This window comes from Oncorhynchus mykiss, chromosome 28 (genome assembly GCF_013265735.2).
Source record: "Oncorhynchus mykiss isolate Arlee chromosome 28, USDA_OmykA_1.1, whole genome shotgun sequence".
NCBI lineage: Eukaryota > Metazoa > Chordata > Actinopteri > Salmoniformes > Salmonidae > Oncorhynchus > Oncorhynchus mykiss.
Window position 1 is genome coordinate 30608119 of NC_048592.1, and position 21761 is coordinate 30629879.

Genomic DNA, 21761 nt, shown 5'->3' on the forward strand with positions numbered 1-21761 from the left:
TAACAGGGTCAATTCACATTTCATTGACTAGCATTGCATTTGCAGAGCTTTACATATACACTACATAACGTGGATAGTTTTTTGTATTTTCTTTATATGAATTGTTAAATATGAAACGTTAAAAGGGCAGTAGGGAACCAACAATCCACTAACACAGCAATGACATATGCAATACTTCCGTTTTTTAAAGAATCCATAAGAATACAAAAAAAAAACATTTGTTTTAGTAACATGTTTTATTTTTTATGAAAATCTATTCCTGTCAAGAGTTTTGCAGGTAAGCCTATACAGCAGATGCACATTCTTCCAGATGTGTTGTATCTCTCCTCCACCTTCATATTACTGATCTGGAAAAACGTGATAAGCGACATCCAGTTTAAGGTAGGCTCTCTCCCTCCAGTCTCCACATTTTGAAGGAGAGCGCGATAGTTTTTGAAAAGTCTACTGTGTTGAGACCATAGACTGGTTGAGATCCTTGCGCACCGCCATGCGCATTGGTGCAGCCAAGAGAACAGGCAGTGCACACGTTTTAATAGTTTCAGGAGATGTAGCCTACATGCGTTAAAAAGCTTCGAAAAGTAGGCCTATATTCGAAGTGATAATAGATGTAATGTTAAACTTTTTTTGTGCACAATGACCGTTTTTCAGTAACATTAGCCTAAAGACGTTTCAGGTAAGTGAACGTTATCAGTTGGTACTACAATTATGTTTGACAGGCTGTGTTGGTGACACGGAATTTGGAATGTAATGTAATGACTCCATCTGATAAACCGTGGAAAATTAAAGTAGCACATAGGATACAATTCTTTGTTTTTTTGTTTGTGTGAGCACAAAAGCTGCTAAACGTTTACGGGTTGCGTTGTTTTAGTCTTTCTCTTGTTAATTTATATTATTTCACCGTTATTTATACAGGTAAGTAAATTATGAAAAAATTGTTATTTATTTACAATGACGACCTGTCTAACACATTAATAAACAACACATCAACAAACAACAATTACACTAGATATCTATTACACATCATTTACACAGCACATGAAAAGCAAACACAATCATGTAAAACGAACATCAGCCTGAATCGCTCTAGAGTAGGGATGGGCAATTTATGTAGGCCCACATATCCTTTCCCCCCTCAAAAATAAAACACATTGTTTTTGTTTTGTAGAAATTGCACCTTGTGTATTCTACTATTCAACTCTCAACCATCTCAACTGTACAATACACAAGGTGCAATTTCGAATTGTTGATATGCATCAGCAGTTTATCTCTTGTAATGTCAGTCACTGACGGCACTTAATTAGCCTATGTCAGCTGACTTGTATATTTTTTATTTATTCTTTATTTTGTACTTTTTACCACTTTTTCGTGATACACAATTGGTAGTTACAGTCTTATCCCACCACTGAAATGGCGGCCCCCACATCCATCAGTAGTTGACCATCCCTGTCCTAAAGGCACCACATCTACCAACTTTAAGGCCTTTTGGAGCTCATGCCACACAAGAGGCAAAAGAAACTAGACCCTCATGTTTATATTTATAGGCCTGGATGTTTTTTAGTTGGGCAAATATTCTTGTGCTTTTACTGTGGTGTGCAGGCCTATTTTTAGAATTGTATGCAAAAACATTTTTTAATTAGTTTTCACCATTACTAATAATAATTTCATACAGGATATGGACTGTGGCCAGTGAATATAGCAGTATCGTGTATTTTGTATGACTGAAGCCTTGAACTTGCTTGCTTTGATGCCTGTCAGCCTTTCATGAGTTCAGCTCGTGAATTATTTACTGTATCCTGCCTATCAGAGACCACAGATGTGTGTTCTAACTTTACTATCCTTTTGAGTTCCAAAAGTTCTCACAAGGATAGTAACATAAGGAACATTTGACAAGTGGAGACATTTCACTGTCCCCAAAAGGAAAAATGCTATTTTAGGCGTAGGTGTTAGGTATAGGGTTAGGGTTAGAATTAGGGTTAGGAGTTAGGATTAGGTTTATGGTTAGGGGTTAGGTATAAGGTTAGAATTAGGGTTAGGTTTATGGTTAGGTATAGGGTTAGGGTTAGGGTTAGAATTAGGGTTAGGAGTTAGGATTAGGTTTATGGTTAGGGGTTTGGGTTTAAGGTTAGGGTTAAGGTTAGGGAAAATAGTAGTTTGAATGGGAATAAATGTTTTGGTCCCCACTTGGATAGTAAAACCAACGTGTGCGTGTGTGTGTGTATGTCTAGACCTAAACATAGCTCAGGTTAGAGTGGTGACAGTCAGATGTAACTGTGAGGGCATAGTCACTATCATCATTACATAGCTTATTGTACCCTCCCCTTGTATATTCATCACATGCGGACAGGACACATGACACCTGGGCTGAAGCAGCTGAGAGGTAGAGAGCACAGTGGAAAACACCACGCATCACTGCACACACTGCTGCTTCTGGCTGTCTAAATTATTGAGGTCCACTGGGTTGAGTTGCAGTGGACTGATGAGTTGTGCTGTTCACTGAGAGAGAGGGAGTGTTGTTGGCAACAAAACTAATGAGAATACCGTTGGTTGGGCAAACACACAGAGAGAAGAGAGACACTCCAGATCTGTCCAATGTGTCAGTCCAATGGGATGTAATAGCACTTGATGTCATTTGATATCATGATATCATTTATAGAATTTGCGATAAGATGTGATTTGTTATGATAGTACATTAGTATGACATAATAAAATGTATGTCTTGTTTTGCAGGCCTCCCTTCTCTCTGAATCATGTATGAGCCGCGGCACTATGACAACCCACCCATCTATAGTCCTCCCTACACTGCTACCTCCAATGGATTCTACACCCACAGAAGTGTACACTCCCCAAGGAGCAACTTTGACCCCTACCCTCCTCCCCCTGACTCATTCTATATGGAAGATAGGCCTCAACACTTCTACAAATGGTTCTCTGCTCCTGGGCTTGTCAAAACAATGGAAGGAGCAACAGTCATCTTGTGTTTCCTCATTTTTGCCTGTGTAGCCTCCACGTTGGTCTGGGACATGCACGGAACAGGAATAGGAATGGGGGGCTATGGAACAGGGTCTATGGGGGTTGGCAGTGGCACTGGTGGCTATTACGGAGGCAGCTATGGCTATTCCAGCTCCTACATGACCCCGTATTCGGCCAAGTCAGCCATGATATCCATGGCGGCCATTAACTTCCTGGTTTCTCTGGGATTCCTTGTGGGGAGTTTTTCTCGGTCGCCTGCTATGCGTGGTCGGAGGTTTTACCTGACAGTGTTAGTCTGTGACGTTGTCCTGGCGGTGCTGCAGGGCATCATTGACATTGTGTTTGTGATCGGTGTCAACCCCATGTCGCAGAGCTCTCAGAGCATGCTCTATAACCCCATGCTTATGATGTGCCAGAACATGCAGGGAAGCCCCAGTCTGAGTGGGAGTGTGGGAGCAGGGTTCCCTGGGGGTTTCCCCATGTACAACCAGTATCTCCAACACTACTGTTACATGGACCCTGAAGAGGTGGGTCAAAGCTTTACTTCAATGCCCTTCGTAATTATTGGGACAGTGAAGCATTTTTTCTTCTTATGGTTCTATACTCCAGAAGTTTGGATTTGAAATCAAACAAATGACTATGAGGTTAAAGTGCAGACTGAAGAAAAAATGCTTCACTGTCTCAATAATTACGGAGAGCACTGTACATCTTTACTTTATAAACCTTAACAGTTTACTACTACATAACATGCTATGATATACTTTTGACCCTTTTTTGTTTTCTCAGTTGGATAGCTGTTGTAATAAATGGCAATCATTGTGGCTAATCATATATAGATACTCTTTCATTCACCTAAAGAAATTAATCATATGTAGTAATGAGGACACATCTAATTTACCCTCCGTTTCAGGCTGTGGCGTTGGTGCTTGGGTTCTTAGTAGTGGTGGCACTGTGTGTAGCTGCATACTACGCCTACAAAACCCGCAGTAAGATCTGGCGCCACGGCAAACCCAACATTATCTGGGACCGACCTCTGCTCAGACCACCTGAACGAAATGATGTACAGGACTGGGTAAGTGGAAAATTTGATTTCTTGCGGTTCAAGAATGGGCAGAAATTCACTGCAGTAGTGCTTTCCTACTCACGTTGGCCAAGAACATCACAAACAGTTGACATGTTTGACCAAGTGCGTTACAATGAATTCCTTTGTGTCCCAAATTGTCACCTGGATAACTAGATCAATAGCAAAGCTCTCAAGAAAGTGTTTGGAAGAATAAACATTGTGTTGTGGTGTGGTGATATTTAAGCAATAAGGCCCGAGGAGGTGTTGTGTCGTGCCTATGAACAGCCCTTAGCCGTGGTATATTGGCCATATACCACAAACCCCCGAGGTGCCTTATTGCTATTATAAACTGGTTACCAACATAATTAGGTCAGCAAAAATAACGGTTTTGTCATACCTGTGGTATACGGTCTGATGTACCACGGCTGTCAGCCAATCAGCATTCAGGGCTCAAACCACCCAGTTTATAAACGCTCTCAACATAGTGGTTGGAAGAATAAACATGGCATTGTGGTGTGATCATTAGGTGACTGTGGTCACAGATTATCCATTATATTGACCAAATACTCAAGTGGCCTCTCTAACAATGAAAACAAATGTCTTTAAAAATCGAAGGCTGTTCGGAGGAGGCAAGGTCAGGTTGGACCATTCTAGCCAATGAGAGGGGGTACATGCGTGTAAACACCAGGCACAACACTAAAAATGAAGTGCTTTGTAACACTAAAACTAGTGGCAACTGAACTGATAACACCTTAAGGGAGATGAAACGGTAACTTTGCTGCAGTATTGAAACACATGGTTCTGAGTGTATTGAGACAGATTTAAGGTGGACTGAAACATTCATCCTGAGGTGTTCTGAAACATGACGGTGTGATGTAACACCACATCATCAAGAGTTGTGCAACACCTTGCCAGAGATTGGGAGCACTAACTAGAGCCCTGCACAGGTATGAATTTTACGCCTGAGTCCTACCCATGCCTTCAGACTCAACCCTACCCAGGCCCGATTGCTTCTGCCAAATTTAAGGCCCTGTCCGAAAACCTGAAATCCTCTTTGTCTGTCACAGATTTCTTCAATTAAAATTACTCGGAGCTGATTTCCTTGTGTTTTTACAGTCTTTTATGTCACAAAAAGTTAATTTTTTGCTCAGAAAGATTGGTGTCTGAATAAGTTGGGGAACCCTGGCCTACAAACTTCTCCACTCTATGGAAAGGGGAGACTCTTACGAAAACAATGGTGCTCTCCGTTGTATCACAGGACTTGTCTGAATGGAACCCAGTGTCACAGGACTCGTCTGAATGTTTCCCATACAAACAAATGGATGTATGGAGGTAGTTTTGTGTCAACAAAAATAAGGGGTTAAATATGTGTCCACAAAAAAATAAAACATTTCTTGAGCTTTCTTATATCTCCTTGATATAGGACAGACACTTCAAAACCTTATTCCTTATGATTTATTTTTTGACTTGTCTTTTTTGGCATTTATGAACGTGTTATTCAGTCCATTTCTAGGGGCTAGTTGTAAAGGCCAAATTCAATCATTTCAAATTATTATTTTTATACCTAAAGGGGTCCTAACATTCAAAATTGAATAGCTAAATGAACGATGGTATGACCATCTTAAAACAATTCCATATGTACTTTTAAATGTTAAATCCACTTAAATCAGTATAGATGAAGGGGAGGAGACAGGTTAAATAATCATTTTTAAGATGAGACATGGATTGTGTATGTTTGCCATTCAGAGGGTGAACGGACAAAGTAGAATGGTAGTAGGTGCCGGGCGCACCGGTTTGTGTTAAGAACTACAACACTGCTGGGTTTCCCGTATGTATCAAGAATGGTCCACCACCCTTAGGACATCCAACCAACTTGACAGATGTAGGATCTTAATTTCATAATGTTTGTTGCTGAGAATTTTCCTGCACAGCAGAAAAGAGTCACTTTTAGTGTATTCTATGTGTAACGGCTGTCGGAAGGAGAGGACCAAGGTGCAGCATGGTATGTGTCCATATATATTAAATGAACACGGGAATAACAAAAATAACAAAGAGAACGACCAAAACAGTTCTGGCCTTAGTTCCTTTTTTATGTCTTTGTGTTAGGTTGGTCAGGGCGTGAGTTGGGGTGGGTAGTCTGTGTTCTTTTTTCTATGTTGTTATATTTCTATGTGTTTGGCCTAGTATGTTTCTCAATCAGATGCAGGTGTCGTTCGTTGTCTCTGATTGAGAATCATACTTAGGTAGCCGGTTTTCCCCATTTTGGTTGTGGGTGTTTAATTTCTGTTCAGTGTCTGTTCACCTGGCAGAACTGTTTAATTTTCTCTTTGTTGTTATTTTGTGTAGTGTTCAGTTTTTCCAATTAAAATATGACGAACACTTACAACGCTGCATTTTGGTCCTCCTCTCCTTCCACCACCAACGAGAATCGTTACACTATGTTTAAAAAGGCTTCTAAAGTTTGTAATTTACACTTTAAAATGTCAGATTTGCCCTAATGAAAAATGTATCAAACTCTACAAAAAAAATTAGATTAATTATAATCCACAAAATAATTCACATTTGCTGTTGCTGCAGGATTATTTTCCTGCTGTAGCAAACTGGCTCAAATTAAGATCCTACACCTGTAGAGTCCATTCCCCGATGAAATGAGGACGTTCTGGAGGGCAAAAAGCACTTCAGCCCAGGGCTCAATGCGATCCACGAGTCATCCATTATGCTAATGTCCTAGCCTGAGTCTTTAAATTCTGATGATGGTACATGGTATAGAAGGTTGTTTAGATTAATTGAGTCACAGTACAGTTGAGTTAGATTATATGATTGACAGTTGACAGTTCAGCTGGCATTAGTCTTTGATGTTGGTCTTGATTGGCCAGCCGGTGGGTATCATGTGTGTGTGTATATATATATGTATATATATATATATATGTGTGTATGATTTTCTGCAGGGAGACAGAAATAGCAAAAGAATAACAAGCAATAATGATAGTGCATGAATTTAAAATTAGGTTATCAATGCTATAATATTAATAAATTGCAATATGAATACAAGTATTAAACATAATAACATGCAAAAAGCAAATACTTGATTAAGCTATGCAAATATAGCAACAAGATAACAATATGAATGTCAAAAGTGGGATGAAATAACACGTGGTGTAGTAGGCCAAAGCTAGATCAGGCTAAAATAGCAGTGGCTGTTAAGTGTAGGGTATACATCAAACAGTAGATACAACTGAGAGATATCAGAGATATCAGCTGATGTACGAAGGGCTATATAAAATAAAATAAAAATAAAAATAAACTCATAAAGCTAGTAGGCAAACAAGCCAGCAGTATTATCTCAAAAACGGGCCTTCATTTGCATATAAAACAAGTGCACGAAAGGTGCAAACAATGACGTGTCAATTAATTACATGTAGCATAAAAAAAACTGATAAATGAAACAAAATGTCTCTTTTACTTAGACAATTAGCATCCAAAATGCTACACAAAATAAATGTTCTTATTTGCGCTCACCTGTCGGAGTTTGTGAAGGATCCAAATACAGGGAAGGTGCCTGCAAACTTGCCTGTTTTTATACTTGACCATAGAGTTTTGATTGCCCTCCCTCCACCGCTGTGCTTCAGACTGGGGCAATTCTGAACACTACAGAAGCACAATGTTTGAAGTTCACATTTTTGATTTAATCTAAACATTTGTCTTCTGATATGAAGGTATGAATGGCCCTATTCAGACTTGAGATGAGTTGATTTAACGTGCACTTGGGACTTCAGTAAATGTTTTATTCAGTCCATGTTAAGCCTGAATCAGGCTCCATGTGATCAGTGTAACACAGGTGGTTCAGCACAACCAGTTCCTTCTGAAGACTGGCTGAGTTGCCTAAGGCAGTGTTTTGACAAGCAGGGGACCTGGGTTCACATCCACTTTCTCACATGATTACCAGCGATGAAGGCTCACTTTATACATGTTATGTTACTTTTAGATGTGTGTATTGTTAGATATTACTGCACTATTGGAGCTAGGAACACAAGCATTTCGCTACACCCGCAATAACATCTGCTAAATATGTGATTGCGACCAATAACATTTTATTTGACCTTGTTACTTCTGCTTACATAACCCTAAACATTTTGATTGTATAATTATTTATAATCTCACAAAGTTCCCTGGCAACTGTAGCCTATAATCAGTGCCAAAGTCTACCATAGGAAAAGTATTCAGTTCCCAGTGTCTTCTTTAAATGTTTTATTAAAATACTGACAGAAAATTCTATCAAAATGTATAATCAATCAATATTTATGCTATAAGCCATTTGCAATTTAAAAAAAAAATGATTATATGAAAGACAGTCTGCCAAAACATTTACGTGCACTGAAACACCAACAATTGTTTTCAAAACACAAATATTCATACTGAAGAACCACTTTTGGGTGGCTCCGAGTACTTGTTTTGAAATACAGTACATTTACAAAGTTTTCAGACCCCTTCACTTTTTCCACATATTGGTAGATCACAGCCTTATTCTAAAATGTGTTAAATGCCCCCCCCCCCCCCCAACATTCTACACACAATACTGCATAATGACGAAGCAAAAGCAGGTTTAGATTTCTTTAGGAAATGTATCGAAATAAAAAATATGAAATATTTGAAGTATTCAGACCCTTTACTCAGTACTTTGTTAAAGCACCTTTGGCTGCAATTACAGCCTTGAGTCTTCTTGGGTATGGTGCTACACGCTTGACACACCTGTATTTGGGGAGTTTATCCCATTCTTCTCTGCAGATCCTCTCAAATCAAATCAAATTAAAATCAAATCAAATCAAACCTCTCAAGCCCTGTCAGGTTGGATGGGGAGCGTCGCTGCACAGCTATTTTCAGGACTCTCCAGAGATGTTCGATCGGGTCCAAGTACGGGCTCTAGCTGGGCCACTCATTCAGAGACTTGTCCCAAAGCCACTCCTGCGTTGTCTTGGCTGTGTGTTTAGGGTCGTTGTCCTGTTGGAAGGTGAACCTTCGCCCCAGTCTGAGGTCCTGAGCACTCTGGAGCAGGTTTTCATCAAAGATCTGTTATTCGCTCCGTTCATCTTTCCTTTGATCCTGACTAGTCTCCCAGTCCCTGACACTGAAAAACATCCCAACTGCAGGATGCTGCCACCACCATGCTTCACCGTAGGGATGGTAACAGATTTTTTTCCAGACGTGACGCTTGGCATTCAGCGGGCTGTCATGTGTCTTTTAATGAGGAGTGGCTTCCGTCTGGCCACTACCAAAAAAAGCCTGATTAGTGGAGTGCTGCAGATATGGTTGACCTTCTGGAAGGTTCTCCCATCTCCACAGAGGAACTCTGGAGCTCTGTCAGAGTGACCATCAGGGTCTTGATCACCTCCCTCACCAAGTACCTTCTCCCCTGATTGCTCAGTTTGGCCGGGCAGCCAGCTCCAGGAAGAGTCTTGTTGGTTCCAAACTTCTTCCCTTTAAGAATGATGGAGGCCAATGTGTTCTTGGGGACCTTCAATGCTGCAGAAATGTTTTGGTACCCTTCCCCAGATTTGTGCCTCGACACAATCTTGTCTCAGAGCTCTACGGACAATTCCTTCGACCTCATGGCTTGGTTTTTGCTCTGACATGCACTGTCAACTGTGGAACTTTATATAGACAGGTGTGTGCCTTTCCAAATCATGTCCAATCAATTGAATTTAAAACAGATTTACCACAGGACTCCAATCAAGTTGTAGAACCAGCTCAAGGATGACCAATAGAAACAGAATGCACCTGCGCTCAATTTTGGGTCTTATAGCAAATGGCTTATTTATGCAAATAAGGCATTTCTGTTTGTAATTTCTATTTGTAATAGATTTGCTTTGTCTTTATGGGGTATTGTGTGTAGATTGGTGAGGAAAACAAATAATTTAATCAGTTTTAGAATAAGGCTGTAAAGTAACAAAATGTGGAAAAAGTGAATGGGGTTACATTCAAACTGTCACACCCTGATCTGTTCCACCTGTCCCTGTGATTGTCTCCACCCCCTCCAGATGTCGCTTATTTTCCCTGGTGTATTTATCCCTGTGTTTATCCCTGTCTCTCTGTGCCAGTTCGTCTTGTATGTCTTTCAAGTCAACCAGCGAGTTTTTCCGTACTCCTGCTTCTATTCTCTTTTTGCTAGTCCTCACGGTTTTGACCATTGCCTGTTTTCTGGACTCCGTACCCGCCTGCCTGACCATTCTGCCTGCCCTGACCTCGAGCCTGTCTGCCACTTTGTACCTCCTGGACTCTGTACCCGCCTGCCTGACCATTCTGCCTGCCCTGACCTCGAGCCTGCCTGCCACTCTGTATCTCCTCAAAGACAAACCATCTGCCTCCCGTGTCTGCATCTGAGTCTCGCCTTGTGCCCTTATACAAACACCAGATCTCACCTTAGGTGCACTACTTTTCATGGATTTACTGTACAATGATGGTGTTTTGAGTATTTCTATTTTAACAGTGAATGGTTTCCACTAGTTGCCACAAAGGGTTTTTCTCTTTGTCGCTGTGGTAACTAACGATGACCAGGCACAACGCCGATATAAAGGTTTTTTTATCAAAATTGCTGGGATGTCACGTGTACTACTTATATCAGGTCATTCGTAACAACCTAATCATTAAGACATTTCTATTTGATCAAATAAACCATTCAATGTTTTGTTGACCAAATTCGGCAATCTCTCATTGACCGCCATACAAAAACTCCACCTGCTGGAGAACACTGATTTGGGGCCCAGTTATCCGCTTCGTCACTTCCTCTCAGCTGTAGTTTATTTGAACATTACCACTTCTCACTGGCTGTCAGGTGCTTGTTTATGGCACACCTGGTTTCACTCAGACTGATCATTAACCAGCCAGGTGATAACAGGCATTGTGAGGACCCATAAAAGGTAATGGGGCCCTATTATCATAACTGTGTATTTACTCAAAATGGTTTCGGGCCAATCCAGGCCCTGAGTTGTTTAAAGCAGGTATATGGCACACATTGGCCATTTGGACATGTTTTTTTAGTTTATCACAAAAAACATTGCATTGAATGAGCAATTAGACAGCTTGTAAAACATGAATCCAAAAATAAATATGATTTAGCAAATATATTTGCATTCCCTTATTCAGAAATGATATTTCCTAGTGCAAACAATTCACTAAAATATTATAACCTCGTAATAGAGCATACAGTATTGGCTTCCTGTGAGGAGCTGGTTTCATACATCACCTGTCTGGGTCCCTGGAGAGTTCATTACGTTGAGTTATTATAGACAGTGAGAATATCAGTGCTATCAGAGCACTGATAGTGATAGGCTCTTCACTCTGGTACCCACATGTATAGCAGTAATTAATTTACTCCGTAGTAGCCCCACTTCCTCCATTTTCTCTGCTAGAATGTATTACATCTCGTGCTATAGATCTCAAACTGTTAGAAAATGTATTCGCAATCAATTATTCCACTGTGGCCTATATCTTACCCCAAGTATCTGGCAGCTTCTTGTGTGGTGCTAACCCGATGCACCCTCATTGCAATGAGCTGCTTGCCTTGCAGGGAAGCATATATAATGCAAATGTCATGTATAATGTATTAAAGCATTGAGTTGCCTTGGTGTTGCTGCAAACCTCTACAGCATACGCTTCTTAATCAATCTGTCTGCAAGGCGCAATAGTATCGCTTCATTTCACAGAAATGGTTTCGGTGAAAATGAGCTTATTTTTTTGTTAATTTTAGTTTAAAAAAAAATGAATTATCCCCATGTTGAAAGAACATTGTGGTTATATTAAAATAAACCATATTATTATTTTTTTTAAATGACTACTACTTGCTGACTGTGCAGGGATTTCGCTAGACAGTGCCTTTGAGGTCATACACGTATTCCAGCTGGGAACAATGATGCCGGCAGCCCATCTGATCCATGTCACAGACTTCTAGTCTCCACAGACTGTTCAGTCTATCTGCTCCTAATGATGTTGTAGATCATTGCTGGAAGAGCTTGATGTTGGGTTATGCCATCCGAGGACAACTATGGTATGTATTATGAATACATTTGCAGCCTTTATGAATGCATTAAAGGTTTTCTTTGTAAGAGCCTTGACCATCGGCTGTTATGACTGCTCATAACAATTATTAGAAGGCACCGTCTATAATGCATGATACACTGGTGGTTCAAAAAAGTGTTCCCAGAAAGTCCTGTTGTATTTGTTAGCTAGTCTTTTTAGGGTTCACACAAAACATGAAACATGACACAATACAGATCCTTAATACACAAGAACAGCTCAAGGACAGAACTACATCAATTGAATAAACACTACATTACCAAAAGTATGTGGACACCTGCTCGTCAAAAATCTCATTCCAAAATTATGGGCATTAATATGGAGTTGGTCCCACCTTTGCTGCTATAACAGCCTCCACTCTTCTGGGAGGTCTTTCCCATAGATGCTTGAACATTACTGCAGGGACTTGCTTCCATTCAGCCACAAGAGCATTAGTGACGTCGGGCACTGATGTTGGGAGATCTCCCTTCACTGGAACTAAGGGGCATAGCCCGAACCATGAAAAACAGCCCCAGACCACTATTCCTTTTTCACCAAACTTCACAGTTGGTACTATGCATTCGGGCAGGTAGCATTCTACTGGCATCTGCCAAACCCAGATTTGTCTGTCAGACTGCCAGATGGTGAAGCGTGATTCATCACTCTAGAGAACGTGTTTCAGCGACAGTGCCACGTTGAATGTCACTGAGTGCTTCAGTAAAGCCATTCTACTGCCAATGTTTGTCTATGGAGATTGCGTGGCTGTGTGCTCATTTTTATACACCTGTCAGCAACTGGTGTGGCTGAAATAGCCTAATCAACTGATTTGAAAGGGTGTAAACATACTGCTGTATACAGTGCCTTGCAAAAGTATTCACCCTCTTAGCGTTTTTACTATTTTGTTGCATTAAAACCTGTAATTTAAATGGATTTTTATTTGGATTTCATGTAATGGACATACACAAAATAGTCAAAATTGGTGAAGTGAAATGAAAAAAATGACTTGTTTCAAAAAAACTTTAAAAAAATGAAAAGTGGTGTGTACATATGTATTCACCCCATTTACTATGAAGCCCCTAAATAAGTTCTGGTGCAACCAATTATCTTCAGAAGTCACATAATTAGTCAGATTGCACACAGGGGAACTTTATTTAAGTGTCACATGATCTGTCACATGATCTCAGTATATATACATCTGTTCTGAAAGGCCCCAGAGTCTGCAACACCACCAAGCAAGCGGCACTATGAAGACGAAGGAGCTCTCCAAACAGGTCAGGGACAAAGTTGTGGAGAAGTACAGATCAGGGTTGTGTAGTTGAACAGTCTAGGAGCAACAACAGCTCAGCCGTGAACTGGTAGGTCACACAAGCTCACAGAACGGGAAAAAAAATATATTAAAAAAATATCAGAAACTTTGAACATCCCACGGAGTACCATTAAATCCATTATAAAAAATGGAAAGAATATGGCACCATAATAAACCTGCCAAGAGAGGGCCGCCCACCTCACGGACCAGGTAAGGATGGCATTAATCAGAGAAACATCAGAGACCAAACATAACCCGGAAGAAGCTGCAAAGCTTCACAGTGGAAATTGGAGTATCTGTCCATAGGACCACTTTAAGCCGTACACTCCACAGAGCTCGGCTTTATGGAAGAGTGGACAGAAAAAAGCCATTGCTAAAAGAAAAAAATGCATGTGGGATGTGGGAGACTCCCCAAACATATGGAAGAAGGTACTCTGGTCAGATGAGACTAAAATGTAGCTTTTTGGCCATCAAGGAAAACGCTATGTCTGGCACAAACCCAACACCTCTCATCACCCCGAGAACAACATCCACAGTGAAGCATGGTGGTGGCAGCATCATCCTGTGAGGATGTTTTTCATTGGCAGGGACTGGGAAACTGGTCAGAATTGAAGGACTGATGGGTGGCGCTAAATACAGGGAAATACTTGAGGAAAACCTGTTTCAATCTTCCAGCGATTTGAGAGTGGGATGGAGGTTCACCTTCCAGCAGGACAATGACCCTAAGAATACTGCTGAAGCAATATTTTAGTGGTTTAAGGGGAAACATTTAAATGGCCTTGTCAAAGCCCAGAACTCAATCCAATTGAGAATCTGTGGTATGACTTTAAGATTGCAGTACACCAGCGGAACCCATCCAACTTGAATGAGCTGGAGCAGTTTTGCCTTGAAGAATGGGCAAAATCCCAGAGGCTAGATGTTCCAAGCTTATAGAGACATACCCCAACAGACTTGCAGCTGTAATTGCTGCAAAAGGTGGATCTACAAAGTATTGACTTTGGGGGGAGGGTGAATAGTTATGCACGCTCAAGTTTTCGTTTTTTTGTCTTATTTCTTGTTTGTTTCACAATAAAAAATATTTTGCAACTTCAAAGTGGTAGGCATGTTGTGTAAATCAAATGATACAAACCCCCAAAAATCAATTTTAACTAGGTTGTAGGCAACAAAATAGAACAAATGCCAAGGGGGGTGAATACTTTCGCAAGACACTGTATATAGTGTAGGTAGTATAAGTGGTCTACAGGGTAAGACCGGTATAATTATGAGAATGTCAAGGACATTCTGGTTAAGATGCATGAGACTTTCTGGTTCATAGTGTTCGAGGCAGGACACAGCAAAACACCCTCAAAAGCACTATCATACCAATATCCATATGAAATATTTAGGCTAATAGCAATGTTGTTACATTGTTTCAGGTGGACTATGTTGCAGAGGGGCAGAGCACTCAGCGGGCCCCTACTGTGATCTTATCAGAGAAGACCGTCCCTGACCTCAGGACAGAGAACAGTGTTGTCTCAGACGGAGCCGGAACAGTCAGCATCTACAGTGAGGAGACCTACAATGGCAATGTGTGAGTCATAGGGTTTGATATTGTCTAAAAGTTTGGACATACCTACTCATTCAAGGGTTTTTCTTTATTTTTACTATTTTCTACATTGTAGAATAATAGTGAAGACATAACTATAAAATAACAAATGGAATCGTGTGGTAACCAAAAAAGTGTTAAACAAATTAAAATATATTTTAGATTTTAGATTCTTCAAAGTAGCCACCCTTTGCCTTGATGACAGCTTTGCACACTCTGGGCATTCTCTCAACCAGCTTCAGGAGGAATGCTTTTCCAACTGTCTTGAAGGAGTTCCCACATTTTCTGAGCACTTGTTGTCTGCTTTTACTTCACTCTGCAGTCCAACTCATCCCAAACTATCTCAATTGGGTTGAGGTCGGGTGATTGTGGAGGCTAGGTAATCTGATGCAGCACTCCATCACTCTCCTTCTTGGTCAAATAGCCCTTACACAGCCTGGAGGTTTGTTTGGGTCATTGTCCTGTTGAAAAACAGGACAATGGGATGTTGAAAAACCAGATGGGATGGCATATCGCTGCAGAATGCTGTGGTAGCCATGCTGGTTAAGTATACTTTGAATTCTAAATAAATCACAGACTGTCACCAGCAAAGCACCATCACATCTCCTCCTCCGTGCTTCATGGTGGGAACCACACATGCGGAGATCATCAGACCAAAGGACAGATTTCCACCTGTAATGTCCATTGCTCATGTTTCTTGGCCCAAGCAAGTCTCTTCTTATTATTGGTGTCCTTAAGTAGTGGTTTCTTTGCAGCAATTGGACAGTGAAGGCCTGATTCACGCAATCTCCTCTGAACATTTGATGCTGAGGTGTCGTTTACTTGAACTCTGTGAAGCATTTATTTGGGCTGCAATTTCTGAGGCTGGTAACTGTCATGCCCTGATCTGTTTCACCTGTCTTTGTGCTTGTCTCCATCCCCTCCAGGTGTCGCCCATCTTCCACATTATCCCCTGTGTATTTATACCTGTGTTCTCTGTTTATCTGTTGCCAGTTCGTTTTGTTTGTTGAACCTACCAGTATTTTGTTTCCCTGCTCCCACCTTTTTTCTTGCTCCTGTTTACGAGTTTTCTGGTTGACTGTTGTGCCTGACCGTTCTGCCTGACCTGACCCTGAGCCTGCCTGCTGTCCTGTACCTTTACACCCATCTGCATCTTACACACAGTCTGCATCTGGGTCTTACCTTCAAGTGTGATAGTAACTCTAATGAACTTATCCTCTGCAGCAGAGGTAACTCTGGGTCATCCTTTCCTGTGGCAGTCCTCATGAGAGCCAGTTTCATCATAGCGCTTGATGGTTTTTGTGACTGCACTTGAAGAAACTTTCAAAGTTCTTGACATTTTCCAGATTGACTGACCTTCATGTCTTAAAGTAATGATGGACTGTCATTTCTCTTTGCTTATTTGAGCTGTTCTTGCCATAATATGGACTTGGTATTTTACCAAATAGGGCTATCTTCTGTATACCACCCCTACCTTGTTACAACACAACTGATTGGCTCAAACGCATTAAGAAACAACTTAACTTTTAACAAGGCACACCTGTTAATTGAAATGCATTCCAGGTGACTACCTCATGAAGCTGGTTGAGAGAATGCCAAGAGTGTGCAAAGTTGTCATCAAGGCAAAGGGTGGCTACTTTGAAGAATCTCAAATATGAAATATATTTTGATTTGTTTAATGCTTTTTTGGTTACTACATGATTCCATATGTGTTATTTCATAGATTTGATGTATTCACTATTATTCCTCAATGTAGAAAATAGTAAAAAATAAATAAAAACCCTTGAATGAGTAGGTGTGTCCAAACTTTTGACTGGTACTGTAAATGTAATAGTCCAGTCTAAGTAAATAGGCTAGTCTGGGAGGATTGTCTGGAGCCTTGACCCATAGTGAGTTCCCATAGTCTCTGCCTGGAGTGAATAGTCACGACCTAGAGTGAATAGTCTCAACCTAGAGTGAATAGTCTCGACCTAGAGTGAATAGCCTCGATCTAGAGTGAATAGCCTCGACCTAGAGTGAATAGCCTCGACCTAGAGTGAATAGTCTCGACCTAGAGTGAATAGTCTCGACCTAGAGTGAATAGTCTCGACCTAGAGTGAATAGTCTCGACCTAGAGTGAATAGTCTCGACCTAGAGTGAATAGTCTCGACCTAGAGTGAATAGTCTCGACCTAGAGTGAATAGTCTCGACCTAGAGTGAATAGTCTCGACCTAGAGTGAATAGCCTCGACCTAGAGTGAATAGCCTCGACCTAGAGTGAATAGTCTCGATGTAGAGTGAATAGTCTCGACCTAGAGTGAATAGCCTCGATCTAGAGTGAATAGTCTCGATGTAGAGTGAATAGTCTCGACCTAGAGTGAATAGTCTCGACCTAGAGTGAATAGTCTCGATGTAGAGTGAATAGTCTTGATGTAGAGTGAATAGTCTCCTCCTAGAGTGAATAGTCTCGACCTATAGTGAATAGTCTCGATGTAGAGTGAATAGTCTCAACGTAGAGTGAATAGTCTTGATGTAGAGTGAATAGTCTTGATGTAGAGTGAATAGTCTCGACCTAGAGTGAATAGTCTCGATGTAGAGTGAATAGTCTCGACCTAGAGTGAATAGCCTCGATCTAGAGTGAATAGTCTCGATGTAGAGTGAATAGTCTCGACCTAGAGTGAATAGTCTCGACCTAGAGTGAATAGTCTCGACCTAGAGTGAATAGTCTCGATGTAGAGTGAATAGTCTTGATGTAGAGTGAATAGTCTCCTCCTAGAGTGAATAGTCTCGACCTATAGTGAATAGTCTCGATGTAGAGTGAATAGTCTCAACGTAGAGTGAATAGTCTTGATGTAGAGTGAATAGTCTTGATGTAGAGTGAATAGTCTCGACCTAGAGTGAATAGTCTCGATGTAGAGTGAATAGTCTTGATGTAGAGTGAATAGTCTCCTCCTAGAGTGAATAGTCTCGACCTATAGTGAATAGTCTCGATGTAGAGTGAATAGTCTCGATGTAGAGTGAATAGTCTCGATGTAGAGTGAATAGTCTCGATGTAGAGTGAATAGTCTTGATGTAGAGTGAATAGTCTTGATGTAGAGTGAATAGTCTTGATGTAGAGTGAATAGTCTTGATGTAGAGTGAATAGTCTCGACCTAGAGTGAATAGTCTTGATGTAGAGTGAATAGACTTGATGTAGAGTGAATAGTCTTGATGTAGAGTGAATAGTTTTGACCTAGGCTGAATAGTCTTAGGGATGTATTCAATCAGATCCGCTTTAGCCAACATCTGCATAGCGTTGTTTTGGCGACGTCGGAGGTGGAACTGTGTTAGAGCTGTCAAATCCACAAGCGGCTCCTGGTATTATACCTAAAGTGGGCATTGCCATTGGCTGTACGGAGTGCATTAAGAGAAATACCATGTAGCCTTGTTTACACGTTTGAGCACTGGAATGTGTGATATAATCTATACCTCGATTAGGCAAACAAAATCCTCATTATTTTCTTTAATTATTTTACATTTTAGCGTAATTATGTCTATATAGCCTACACTTTCTCGTTCTGATCTTCTAACATGAGGGGGACGGGTGTGGCTTCGTGACAATGATCAAGAGCAGCTGCTCACTGATTTGATGACTTCAACGCAGTTCTGCGTTTATTTATAATTTTTTTTACTTAACCTTTATTTAACTGGGCAAGTCAGTTAAGAACAAATTCTTATTTACAATAACGACCTACCCTGGCCAAACCCTAACCTGGACGACGCTGAGCCAATTGTGTGCCGCTCTATGGGAGTCCCAATCACGGCTGGTTGTGATACAGCCTGGAATCGAACTAGGGTCTGTGTTGACGCCTCTAGCACTGAGGTGCAGTGCATTAGACCGCTGTGCCACTCGGGGCATCCGACACCGGCAAAACATCCGCTATGTGGGTGTTGGCTATCGCCGGTTAAAGTTTGATCTGATTTAATCCAGGCCTTGTCCTAGCCGAATAGACCAAAGTTGTATAATAAATAGTCACAGGATTGTTAATGGTAACAATAATATTACCAGAACCCTACTACTCACACTACTCACCCTCGGCTGTAACAGGAAAATGATACAAAAATAGTTATAACAGTTTGAAAATGAATAAATTATTTTTTATTAAAATTTGATTTTCTCTGCCTGCTGGTTATCAATTTGCCACCTTCAACTTCTGCTTTGCTGTCAATACAGATAAATTACTTTCCCAGTGTTCATGCAGTATTGACTGAATGGTCCAAAGAATAACACCATAATGTAATCATATAGTTATAAAGGTTAACTAGCTTTATTGACAGTTTGATATTATCTCCAGTTACTATGACAACACCAATGGGCGTGTGCCTGAGCCCCTGTACCGGCACACCAGGGTCAGCTCCAGCCCCTCTGTGGAGGCAGAGAGCCTGAAGAAGTACCCCATTCACAGGGAAAGGGAACGGGATCCTACCCCCCCTTCCCAGGAGGAGACCCAGTGTGAGACCGGCTACACCACTGGTGGGGATACTGGTAATGAACTGGACCAAGACCAAAGTGACCACATGCATAGGTGGGCTGTATTTGTTGAGAAGATGGATGGATGAATGGATGGAACGAGGGATGGCGTGATAGATTAAACATTAAAACAGACAGTATCCAACCGTTATCTGCTGTGTGTGCTGTGTCAGATATGCTTGTGGGAAAGCATGACAGAAAGCCATTTTGTTCCAAAGCTCTCTACATTCAAGAAAGCGTTCAATAAAATGGCAGCATTGATCTAAATGGAATGACCTGTGTCTCCTTTATTCCTGTGTAATGTGTCTCTTCAGCATGTACCCTGAGATAACATCAGACAGGCAACGACGACAGTATAAGAAAGAGTTTGACTCCGACCTGGCGAGCTACAAAAGCCTGTGTGCCGAGATGGATGACATCAGTGAACAGATGCACAAGCTGAGCCGAGAGCTGGATACCCTGGAGGAGGGGACTGCGAAGTACCAGGTAAAGAAAACATATGCTGTTACATTTTCTGGCAAAAAAACAATATGGCTGTGTTTTCTTTACGGTATAATATTCTCCTGATATTTCGCGTAGAAATGTATAATTTTCAACTACATCGTTATTATCTCATAATTTAAGTTTTGCTAATTCATTGATACAAGCACCATTACAGCACACACACACACACAAAAGCTGACTTTAAAGAAATACATTTATAACTACTTTTGAGAACAAAATCAGATGAAGGGGAAGACTCGGCTCTCCCAGTAAAAGGAGTCAAGCATTCGATCATTTCACCTCAAATTTGTACTACTAAGGAGTAGGTGGTATTTTAACCTTTTCTCTTTAGTTGAATGAATCAGTTAAATGATATGCAAATAATAAAAGAGGTTTAGTTGGAAATGCGGCGGCAACTAGCCTTGAGTTGGAAAAGGAATTTGTGTGTTTGCCTCATCGTTGCGCATAAACTGACTTTAATGAATAACCCCCCTTTGAGCAGTAATGTTTTTGAGAGTTATCCTTTATATCTTAGGGAGTGGCTAATGAATAACCCCCCTTTGAGCAGTAATGTTTTTGAGTTATCCTTTATATCTTAGGGAGTGGCTGATGAATACAACCTTCTCAAGGGCCTGAAGCGGGTGAGTTATAATCGCTCAAGTTACTGTTCATCAATAATTCATCCCTATATGTCAGCTTTCTCCATTTATTTTAGGAACAATTATTTCATTTTGGGAGATATTAACTTTATAATATGTCATTTATAAATATATTATAATTGAATATATTATATAATGTGTATTATGTAATGATATTATTCACTGACTGTATCTTGACCAATTGATATATCATTGTAAATGTCTGATATCTAAGGTCTGTAGTGTGTTATTTCTCCTCTGCAGACAGCAGACTATCAAGCCAAGAAGCAGCGAAGCAAAGACCTGAGACAGAACCTATTCCACATCAAGCGCCTAGTGAAGAACTATGACAATGGCCTTTGTTGAAGCAGCCTGGGTCTGCTGTACCATCCACAACTACTCCATACAGCAGACTACATGGTACCAGTCCAGCAGGACTCCACAAAAGACACCAACACATGCTCTTATGGGATATTGTTTGATGGTGAACAATAGTAACTTTGACTGATGCCGCTTCACACAGGTTGAAAAGGCAACAGTTGAATGGTTCTTTCTCGGAAAATGACTTACAATAAGTAGATGATGAGGTTGAAACAACCACATTGAACATGTATGTTAAGGGAAACCTTTGACTTGAGGTGAAGGTTTGTTGTAAGGGCATGATTGAGACATTTTCGTGATTCATTCTGTTACATTTTTACTATGGATTCTTGTGCTTTGTAAGAGATGTAATATTCCTGTGTAATTTTTGTCTGTTTTGTTGTTTTATAAATGTTGTACTGATCTGTTCTTGTCTCTTTTGTCTGCTCTGTGTAACATTGCAAAAGTATGTTTTCACCGATTACTAACTACAAAAAAGTGTGCATTCTAATATTCTATCTTTAATGTATTTAATGAAGAATAACAACTTACATATTTTATAATGAAATATACAATTATTGTAGAATATTTTGTCTTGCAATGTGATCATGCAGTACATTAATTCCAGACATTTCTTAAAAATGTTTACAATAGTTTTTCTTTGAAGAGAGTCTGATGTAAATTCAACAGGTTTGTTGATCAATTAGTCTTCCCATGGTTTATACATTGTTTTCAGACATTAATAAATGTAATGCATTGTATTACATCTCTTAAGGGTGTACTTTACAGTAGTAATTTCTGAGTACAAAAATATTGCCC

The 21761-nt window shown here is 40.5% G+C and overlaps 1 protein-coding gene across 2 annotated transcripts; it reads left to right on the forward strand.

The window, feature by feature from the left end:
* Positions 1 to 168: 168 nt before the first annotated feature.
* Positions 169 to 21703, forward strand: zgc:154006 (Occludin_ELL domain-containing protein). 2 transcript variants are annotated; one of them, XM_021589837.2, is made up of 8 exons: positions 169 to 277; positions 2728 to 3497; positions 3881 to 4042; positions 14804 to 14958; positions 19286 to 19516; positions 19776 to 19947; positions 20544 to 20585; positions 20847 to 21703. In XM_021589837.2, the coding sequence occupies exons 2-8, from the start codon at positions 2748 to 2750 to the stop codon at positions 20946 to 20948; spliced, it is 1614 nt and encodes a 537-aa protein (XP_021445512.2). In that variant the 5' UTR covers positions 169 to 277; positions 2728 to 2747; the 3' UTR covers positions 20949 to 21703. The 2 variants fall into 2 exon arrangements, with proteins under 2 accessions (XP_021445512.2, XP_021445511.2); XM_021589836.2 differs by lacking the exon at positions 169 to 277 and adding an exon at positions 481 to 673.
* Positions 21704 to 21761: the final 58 nt, after the last annotated feature.